Source organism: Hibiscus syriacus, unplaced genomic scaffold (assembly GCF_006381635.1).
Source record: "Hibiscus syriacus cultivar Baekdansim isolate YM2019G1 unplaced genomic scaffold, ASM638163v2 tig00110528_pilon, whole genome shotgun sequence".
NCBI classification, from domain to species: domain Eukaryota; kingdom Viridiplantae; phylum Streptophyta; class Magnoliopsida; order Malvales; family Malvaceae; genus Hibiscus; species Hibiscus syriacus.
In genome coordinates, this window is record NW_024062770.1 from 2,065,095 (window position 1) to 2,076,374 (window position 11,280).

At 31.4% G+C, this 11,280-nt stretch overlaps 1 protein-coding gene across 1 annotated transcript; it reads left to right on the forward strand.

Annotated features, from left to right (window-relative positions):
• The first annotated feature begins 7,309 nt into the window (after positions 1-7,309).
• On the forward strand, positions 7,310-10,851 carry LOC120130186 (bidirectional sugar transporter SWEET1-like). The gene is made up of 6 exons (XM_039147491.1): positions 7,310-7,343; positions 7,822-7,858; positions 8,358-8,453; positions 9,955-10,234; positions 10,336-10,455; positions 10,675-10,851. Exons 1-6 carry the CDS (start codon positions 7,310-7,312, stop codon positions 10,849-10,851), a joined length of 744 nt encoding a protein of 247 aa, XP_039003422.1.
• The last annotated feature ends 429 nt before the right edge of the window (positions 10,852-11,280 follow it).

Genomic DNA, 11,280 nt, shown 5'->3' on the forward strand with positions numbered 1-11,280 from the left:
TTTTTATTTTCTTTTGGTTTTCCATGATCTTCTGGAAAATTGAAACTAGATTATTGAGTCACCCGTCTTGAAGTATTTGATATGTTTTATTTCTTCTTTTTCTTCTTTTTCCTTCTTTTCTCTCTTTTTTATTCTTCTTTTCTTTTTTTCTTTTTTTCTTTTCTCTATTTTCTATGTTTTTCTTCTTTATGCCATATATTCTCTTTTTTCTCTCTGTGTTGTCAAATCCATTTGATCTTTGAGCACTTCATATTTGGTCCACCTTGCGATATCATATTATTTCTTACTTTATTTCACAATGGCTTACTTCTGTAAGCAGATTTCATTTACCTTGGCCCCCGATGTGGAGGGTGATCAGAGGTATCCCCTAGGGGGACGAGTGTTATGGATTAAACTTATTTACATGAAAAAAATGTAATTAATGCATGATAGAATTAATTTAATTATTTCATTTATTTATTCTTCTTCCAATTGCTCCTGGTATGCCCTAATTATTCAAACTCTCGTGCAAAAACTTGACCTATAACACTCCATCTTGTCTTTCTTGCGGGAATGGTTCTCGTACACACGTGCATCTTTTACTTTACACGTCCAGGTTTTATTAAGGCTAGGAAGTGAATGTTGGTTCTGTGTCTATGAAGGGATATGTGTGACTTTAAAGTCATAATTCTGAAAAAGGTAATTATGGAAAGGTAAGCTATGTTTGGGAGGGTAGAAGTATGTATTTTGGTTCCTTGGGAAGGATAAGGGCATGACTTTATTATTTTAGAGGGAATGTGATGTCAAGTTGTGGTCTATTGGTAATGAGCACACATCGTGTAAGGAAACGAGTAAGGGTGTTCGGCTTTGGAGGGAACACGAAAGGTAAAATCTTGCCACTTGTCAAAGATCTATAATTAATGAAAAAAATAAAAGAACCTTTAATTCATTTGATAGTCAATGAATTGCAAGATTAAAACTTGATTTATTGCTCATAACCTTGGAAAATGACATAGTTTCAATCAACAAAATATTTATTGAGTATATAAAGAAAGAACAAAAACACGTTCAAACAGGGTAAAACCATTGCAATAAGGTTTCACGGTGGATTGAAGAACTTCTTCTTAATAGGAACTAGAATGTCTCATTATGCGTTAAAGGTCAATACCACCGGTTCAAACAAAATCTAGATTTTGCTCCTTGGTGCCTCACAGATCTCCATTATTTCCTCAAACTTCAGACGGCGCTAACATCACATCCACAGCTCTTAATCCTCTTCTAAGTACGTATAGGGTGACTTCATTTTACCTCAAAAACTTCTATCACAAGATTCTTCGCGAGTTACTCTCTTGATTCGTGATTAATGCACTTTAAGATGCAATCTATATCATGCAATGTATAATGTATAGATGCAAATGCAAAGATGCACATACGAATGCAAAAGTACAGAAATGAGAAAGAAAAAATGTGAGATGTAAATGCAATAAAGGAATTGATCCCAAAAGTAACCGTTCCTTGAACAATTCTTGAGAAACCGACAATGTCTCGGTACACTGAGGAAGTGAAAATCTGGTCCATCTGCAAGTTGTCAAACTCCTGTGAATGTTTAGGTATTGCATCGTCTTTCATCAGATTTAGGCATATTGAAAACTTTCAAATCTTCTACTTCGTCTCCTACTTTTAGAAATTTTTCGAGCTGGTTCGTGACCTTCAACTATTGGATTTAGCATCGAATCTTTTTGAGTCCAACTTGTTACCTCGGTAGGTAGATATATAGCTTGTCTCTTTAATATGTAGACTATCTCTTGATGTTACTCGATCTATGTAGGGAATATTCAATCTAACCTAATGAAAGGCATTGATGTGGGCATTGTTTTTCAAAAACCTTTTAAAATATCAATTATTTCAGGGATCAATATCTTTGAAGAATACGTCATGTTCATGCAAAAATACAACAAAACACAAGACAAGACAAAAGGAAATCTAGTTAGTAGATAAAAGACAAAAAGAATCAAGTTAGTTAAAATGGTTGTTCAAAGGCATACAAAGGCAATTAAGAGTCTTAACCGCATATGGTATAGTTCTCTTAGGTTTTCTACATGGCTCTAGCGGAGTATTCTACTAAATTCTCTAAATGAGGTTGGGTTCTAGCAAAGGGTTCCCAAGTCGTCCTTGCAACCTACTAAGGTTAACAAGGAGTCCGATTATGGCCCATTATAGTCTCGTAAATTGGATTCAACTTAGGGGATCAAACCACTAAAAGCGTATCTTAGATATGATATTTGGACATGCAACCTAGGATGTTTTCCAGAGGTATTTTGTCAGACCCACATGAGGAAGCCCAATGCTCCCCATGAGGTGTGACGTTTCCCCTACTTAGATAAATCGAAATTGAGTTCGGGTTTAGAGCTATGATACGCAATAGTCCTAAATATTCACGGAAGTGTAAGCATTAACTAAAGAGAAAACCATTTTTCATTTTTTTCTTTTTGAAATAACATTATGAAATATAAATTAAATAAGATCGAACTCATAATTTCCATAACCCTAAATATAGGGCAACCAACACGTGACTCGACTCTCAAGTTGTTAAAAGAACAAAATGTCCCCAACAGAGTCGCTAAGCCGTCGACACTATTTTTCGCCCGAGGGGGGACAAACTTAGTACGAATTAGGGATTTTCTTTGAAAAGATTTTGAAATGTGAGGATTCACCACCAATCATTTTAAGGTGCGATTGGGACACCATAAAAATCGGGTGATTTTAATAAAACATTTTATTTTTATAAAAATACAAAGTTTAGGGTCTACGAAAACCATAAAATAGGTTCAGGAGTCAGTTACGTGTGGGGAAGGATGAGCACCCCCACAGCGCCCAAAAATTGGTACCTGGTTGATTACCATATATTTAGAATTGAAAATTTTGAGTTCGAACTTTATCTAATTTAAAAATCATTACAGATGCAAAGTTGAAAAGGTTATTCGTTTATTAAAGCCTACAACATTCTCTCCCTAGCATAAATGCGGGAGATCAAATATTGTGCCTAATAACAAAACATTGCCTTGATATTTTAGAAATCCTAATGCAGTCTTGAAAATAATGTGACCTATTTCAGAAATCACCAGTAGTCACTCCTTGAGCATACTTGTGGGAGATATACTATTGACCCCCTAATAAGTGAACATTACCTTAGGTTTTAAAACATGATATAATCAAACAATTTATTATTAACCCTAATTAAACTAATAGTAGATAAAGGCTTTCTCTATCTTAAAGTGTTAAATTATGAAAATTAATGAACCTAGAGGCCCAAACCTGAAAATGTAGTCTCTAATTGAACCTAGATTAATTTTAATCAATTATTAAATTGAATAATCGATATGGTCCCTTGAGCTTTTAGGCGAGCGCCAATCTCAGATTACTCCTTAAATTAAAAGAACTAGATTGAATCTAAATAAAGTAGAGGCTCTAATAAATGACCTATTTAATTATATTAATATAAATATCTAATTGAAGTTTTAAGGACAAAAATGTGTGAGAACTAAAATCTAGAGTTCTAAATGTAAAAACAATCTAAAGTTTAAGGACCTAAGTGTAAGTAAGTTAAAGTAAAAGGGATAAATATATAATACCTAAAGTTTAAGGACTAGCAAATAAATAAAGGTTCTAATTATTATCCTAATTAACTAATTAAAAATTAAGGGATTAAATTAAAATAATTTTAAAAATATGTCGGTGATTAACAAATTAAGGATTCAAACAATTGACTCTAGTAAAGGGGGATTTTATGCGAAAACTCGAATCAAATTGTTCCCTAATTAAAACTAGGATGAGACCCTAATTACTAAACAAAATTTGGTTAACAAATCTAATCTAAGGACAAATTCTAAAAACTAATTGAATAAAAAATTAGAAATACAAATACGAATAAAAACCCAATTAAATAAATTAAATAAAAAATAAACAAGAAAAATATTTAAAATAAAAAATGCAAGGATTAAATTGCATTAGCATTAAATTATAGTAAAAAATAAATTAAACATGTAAAATAAGGACTGTATTTAAATAAATTAAAATTGAGTATTAAATAAAAAAATAGGATAGTGACCAAAATACAAAACACGTTGAAACTGAAGGGACTAAATAATAATTATTCTTTTTTGCAAGCTTAAAATACACTATTAAATAAAAATGCAAAAATTACAAAATCAATCCAACAAAATTAGAATAAAATTAAATAATCACTATAGGTGACTAGGTTGCAAAAACACGCTAAACTATCGGGGACTAAATAGTAAATAACCCAATCAATATATAACATGCATGAAAAAGGGGTAAATAACAAGTTTGGTCCTCGCAGGTGACCAAAGTGCAAAAATGCGCTAAACTTAGAGGGATTTAAACGTGATTTTACCCAAACTTTTTCTATAAAACACACTTTTTTTTAACCCGAAGCCCCAAAAAAATCTAAAAATTCTCTCAACTTTCTCCTCTCTCTCCCTCGGCCGATTACCTAATGGACTTTACCACCTCCGCCCTAACCGTGTGTGGTAGTCGGAGATCCTAAACGAACCCAAAATAAACCTACAACCCTCATTTCACTCTCCTAAACCTAGATCTAGGGCCTAAATCACCTAACAAGACCCCAAAAACCCTTCAAAGTTTTGGCTTTCCCACCTCCATCGACCGCGAAGATGAATAAGCCTTTCGGTTCGACTCCCCTCTTAGGTAACTCTATATATCCCCTCTTCTTTTATTTTTTTCCCATAAATATGTATTTGTATTCGAAACTAAAAAAAGAATTTTCTACCTTTAATTTTTTTTGCTTGTATTGCTTCGAAAATCTAAAAAGGGAATCCCTTTTTACAAAAACTGATTTAGGGTTTTATACTCATTTTACATCGATAAAAAATAAAATAAAATAAAAAACCTAATCCCTAACTTTTCTGACCATCAGTGTTTGGTGATGATTTGCATTTTTAATGCCCCGTATTTTCCGGGGTTTGCTGGATTTGATATGATGTTTTTTTTGTGATGCTGAGATAATGATGGTGGAATAATGAAGATGGTCGGCCCAACAAACGACGGGTTGCGATGTCAGCGGCTGTGATCTCAACTTTGGCGGCGACGACGGTCGATGATAAAAAGGGTTAGGGTTAGGTAAGAGTATTGGGCTAGGGTTTTTTTAGTTTTTTCTCGGGTTTGGATTTGGTATGGTCTGGGTTTGTATTGTTGGGTAATGGGCATGTAAATGGGTTTGGGTTTGTAATAATAATAATAATAACAATAATAATAACAATAACAATATAATATAATATAATAATAATAATAATAGTAATAATAATAATAATAATAATAATAATAATAATAATAATAATAATGGGTTGACAAATTTTGATTACAAGAAATAAAAAGTTTAACACTTGCAGCGTTTTTAAAAATAAATGCCACTAATGAATTGAAATAACGGTGTTTGTTAAAAAAGCGCCACAAATTATGTATCATATTGCGGCGTTCTTTAAAAAAAGTCACAAACTATGTATCGTATTGTGGTGTTTGTTAAAAAAAGCCACAAACTATGCATCCTATTGCGGTGTTCGTTAAAAAAATGCCATGTACTATGTACCCTATTACCGCATTTGTTTAAAAAAGCCAGAAACTATGTACCCTATTACAAAGTTTGTTAAAAAAAGCAACAAACTATGTAACCAATTGCAACGTTTATTAAAAAAACACCACAAACAATGAGTTTGTTACGACATTTATGGTGTTTTATTTATAAACACGGGGATAAGTGTAAACATAGTGGCATTTTCCCTCAAAACGCCGTTATAAACCTATTTTGTAATAGTGATTTATTTGTATGAAAGTTATAAAATAAAGACAATAAACAAAAGCATATCATGTCTAGAGATCCCGTCAACACAACGTGTTGCACAATAACAATTAATAATAGTAGAGTTTGATATTTGCAACAATGAAATTAAATCATTTTTGTTAACTTTTTTTAATTTATTGGCAGCACGCTCTACAGATATAACTGTTTAAACTCATCAATTTTAGAAAAAATATATTCTATTTTACTACTAAAATCACTTAATAGGTTCCATTATTATTATATTTATTACAAGAAGTAATGAAAGAGACATATATACTTAAACCGACCAATAAACCACCACATGTATTGAAAGGATCTTATGCTATGTAGAATGGAGCCAAGGATGACACTTTTATAAGTTTCAAGGTTTCATGGTTTGGCTGAGGTGCATGGTTTGGCAGCTACTGTTAATGGAGTTAGAAGAAGGGTGGCAAGATATCAATTTTGAGCTAGATTCTTCTTTGGTGGTCAACAAATTCAATCGGGAGGAAGACGACGAGTCCACAATCGATGTCCATATGCAACCTATTCATCGTAATTGAAATTTTTTAAAACGTTGTATAGTGGCTTATGCAAGTAGAGACGCTAATAGAGTGACCCATAACCTAGCTAAGAAAGCTCTTCACTCCGATATTTCTTTTTTATTTGGCTCGGATTGTCTTGAGTTCCTTGTCCACAATGTATAAACGATATGTTAATTCGGTGATTAATAGAAGGCTGGACACTCTTTTCCTCTTATAAGATCCAATCTTGTGTTAGTAGAAGGAATTTTTAATGAGGTAGACTATTTTTTTTATAAAAAACAAGGTTTCATATTTGATATCCTGCACCAACATTGATGTTTGGTCCACAATGTTGAAGACTATTAAATATTCCAGTAAATAAGTAAAAAAATAATTTATTTATTATTTTAATATTTCAAAAAACTAAGTACAAAGTTTGAGGAAAGTAAGAAAAGAAAATTAATATGTTGACAAGGGTGAGTGTTGCATGCAAAAGATTACTTCATTTTGTTGGTAATTTTATACCCAAATCATCTCTAGGAATTATATAAATTGAATGCTTAACCTAAAAGAAATAAAGAAATTGAATATTTCACCTTACTCTTACCTGCAAAGAAAATGTTTGGAGTGTGTGATTTTCTTTTCAAATTTCAACCAACCCTAAGAGATTATGAAGAAAATATTAGAAAAAAAAACCCCAACATTTAGGAAAAGAATATAAAAAATAACGAGAAAATTCCCAAAAAAAATGGTATGGAAGGATTAAAAATTGAATAATCTTATTGTTTATATCGAAATAATAATCCGTCCAAAAATCTCATGTTTATATAATATTTCATTGTTTTGTAGTGAATTTTGCTTCACTTTGAGCTTTTATTTTTCTATATAAAGCATCTTGCGCTTGCTGATATTGTGTGTTCCACTCTCTTTTCCTTGTCATTTCAGGATAATGGAAGTTTTACACTTTGTATTTGGTGTTTTTGGTGGGGTTTTCAACTTTAGTTAGTTTGTTAACGTTTATAAAAATCGTCATTTTGATCTTTTTGAAATATTTTAGCTTCTAACGTTTGGCTAGATAATCATTTTAATTTTTTTTAAAAGTATAATGACGATCTTTTTGAAATATTTTAGCTTCTAACATTTGGCTAGATAATCATTTTAATTTTTTTAAAAGTATTTTGGCCCCCAACTTTTAATTTAGGGCATAAACTCTCCTAACGTTTAACTGAATAGTCACTTTCATTTTAGGATAAAAGACCACTAGTTTGGAATGTTAATCATCTTTTAACTAATAGTTTCCATTCACGGAGGGACCTTGTTGTCTCAAAATGAAACGTTGTGGGTTAAAATGCTCAAAAAGAAATAATAAGCCAAATGATAGTTTTGATAAACATTGGGGGGTTAGTTTTAGCAATATGCCTTTAAATGTCTATTCTAATTTGTGTTTTTTCTTTGAAACAGGAAATGCCACTGCTTTATTCCTCTTCTTGGCTCCAATGTATGTAGAACAGAGCAACCATTCTCTGTTTCTCTTAAAAACAAAGTCAGACAAAGATAAATCTTTTTGTGGGATTGTTATTCTTGCTTGTTCAAAATATAAATATTGTCAATTATCATTACTTACGTTATGTTTTAATTTTTGGGTAAATTACATGTTTATATCTTAAATATCACTTTTTTCCATTTTAGTCATCTAACTTTTTTTGTTTCAAGATCATATTTAATGTTACATTTTGATTTTATTTTGGTCACCCACCGTTAAAATATTAATGGTGATGCCGACGTGTCATCATAATGTAATGTCACATCATCATTAATTAGTTTTAAAAAATATCACGCGAGCAATTTTGCTAACTTTTAGACTTGAAAAGAAACCAAAACGTAATGCTAGGCATGATTTTGAAAAACACTAATAGTTAGGTGATTAAAATAGAAAAAAGTAATAGTTTGAGTATTAAATGTGTAGTTTAGCCTTATTATTATTATTATTTTTGAAGGATTACGTTCATGAGGATCATTAGAAGCAAGTCCACAGAAGAATTCTCAGGAATACCTTATGTGATGACCTTGCTCAACTGTCTCCTCTCTGCTTGGTGAGCCATTTTCAATTCAATTTCAAAGTTTAATTATCTTTTAACCACTTGCAGTTTCTCTAATCTAATCATACATTTCAAAAATCAAAACCTTTTATTACTATTTTAATCCATTGGGCTAACAAAATCGTTCTATTGTGTTTAAAAAACGGTGAAATTATTCGATTTTTTCACAACTCATACGAAGTAGATTACTGCCACACATTTTAAACACCAAAAGAAAGAATCCATTGAATCTCTTTTATTTTGGGTAGACTAAATATTTAGTATCTCAACTATCAGTTTTATTCTATTTTAGTCACTCAATTATTTTTTAATTCAAAATCATACCTAGCTTTACGTTATAGTTTCATTCATCATTAAAAAATTTACGAATATATAGATGTGTCATCATAAGATAAAGCCACATCATCATTGGAATTTTTAAAAAATAACACATCAACAGTTCTGTTATTTTTTTATGGTAAGTGATCAAAATAAATAAAAATGTAATGTTAGTATGATTTTAAAAAGAAATAATAGTTGAATGATCAAAATGAAACACAAGCGATAGGTCGGGTACTAAACATGTAGTTTACCCTTTGTATTTTTAGGGGATTGTTGTGAAATTGTCTTATACTCATGGATTGATATTTTTGCACAATGCAATGGTCCAGATCCAGCAGACATAAGCCTCCAAACTTTCTGTTTCTTTTTCATACTTCGCTTTGATTTCATCGAATGTTTAAAATTTTAGGAAATAGCTTTTGGATTCTCTTTTTGATCCGATTTGTTGGTTGTCATTCTTTTGCACTTGTAAATTTCAAGGAGAGAAAAACAATGATTATTTAATTTTTTTAAGAATAGAGAAAAACAATGTTTAAACAACCGGACATTCTTGAAATTTTATATATTATCATATTTACTATAAACTAAAGTCAAGTTTTTTTTTAAAAAAAATATTATAACTTTTATTTTATTTTTAAAGAATATACCAAAATTCTTTGGCTCTTGTAATTTTCAAGGAGAAAGAGGGAATGATTTTTAATTTTGAATAATAATGTTCAAACATCTAAACATTCTTCAACTTTTCTGTAGGATAATTTCAAACTTAGCCCCTAACATCTATCAAAGTAGTCATTTTAATCTCTATTATATGTTTTAGCACTTTTGCCCCTAAAGTTTCATTTTGAGGCAAAAAGGTTCTTTTATGAGTGGAAATTGTTAGTTAACAAACTATTAATGCTCTAAAATAGGGGTCTTTTATCATAAAATGAAAATTTAGGAGCCAAAATACTACAAAAAAAAGAATAATAGCCAAAATGACTATTCAGTCAAACATTAGGGACCTTTTTGCCATAAAATAAAATGTCGAGAGTCAAAATACTCCAAAATGAGAATATATGTTAAAATGATTATTTTAATAAATGTTAGGAGTTAATTTTGATATTATGTCTTCTATCTATCATAACAAAGTCCAGTTTATAAAAATATTGTAATCTGTTTTTGGCAAATTCTTTAGGTATGGCCTTCCCTTTGTATCAAAAAACAACCTTCTAGTATCAACAATCAATGGCGCCGGAGCGGCAATCGAGTCCATTTATGTGCTTATCTTCATCTTCTATGCACCTAAAAAGGAGAAAGCTAAAATCATTGGGCTCTTCACATTTGTACTCACTGTTTTCTCTGCTGTTGCACTCATCTCCCTCCTCGCCCTCCATGGAAATGCTAGAAAGCTCTTCTGTGGCCTTGCTGCTACCATTTTCTCCATCATCATGTATGCTTCACCTCTTTCAATCATGGTCAGCTCAACTTCTTCCTCCAATTTACTTTTTATTCCTAATAGTTAAAACCGTTTTTCCCTTTTGGGTTTTAATTTTGTTATTTTTTTAATGTATTATAGAGGCTGGTGATCAAGACTAAAAGTGTGGAGTTCATGCCATTCTTCTTGTCACTCTTTGTATTCCTCTGTGGTACTTCATGGTTCATCTTTGGCCTTCTTGGCCGTGATGCTTTTATTGCTGTAAGTTTATTTTTCTTTTTAATTTATGATGTCGTGGTAGGAAAAGACAATAGATAACGTTACCTTAACCACGTCGTTATCGTTTCGTCACATTTAAGTCAATTTCATGAAAAATAATGAACTTGAGGCCAGAAAGAGACATCATAGAAGTTTAAGGGTTAAAATGATTAAATTAATAAATTTAGTGTTTGGTGAAAATGAACTGACGTGCATTTGTAGATCCCCAATGGTTTTGGGTGTGGGCTGGGGTTCATGCAGCTCGTCCTTTATTGCATCTATCGCGGCAACAAGGGCTTTGAAGAAACAAAGAATTCCAATGCCAACGAAACTGTTGTGATGGAACATGAGAAACAAGCAAATGGAAAAGTTGCTCAACATGAACATGTGTTAGTTTGATCAGTTGTAATGGAGAAGTTCCTGCCCCAATATGTTCAAAAGACCTTCAGTTTTGCATTCCACCTCTTTGTAATGACAAAGTTGTAGCTTAGATGAATGAGTTGAATTACAACAAATGAGAAAAATGGATGGTAAAACACAAGTCCTTTAATATGTATTTCATCATTTTATTGCGGCAAATTCCTTGTTGCTGATTGCAGCAAAGACTTGAATTAATATATATATATATTGTATGAATGAATGAATTTGGGGAGAGAGCTTGTAATCTATTTGACGAAAAAAATTGATATATCTCTGAAAATGTATCCACATCTATGACTTAACTAGAGTCCATACTTCTCGGATGGTTATAGCTTAACTATTAAATATTTGACAGTTTTACGTGATCTATCAGAGTAAATCAAAGATTCAATATTCACGTCTATTTAG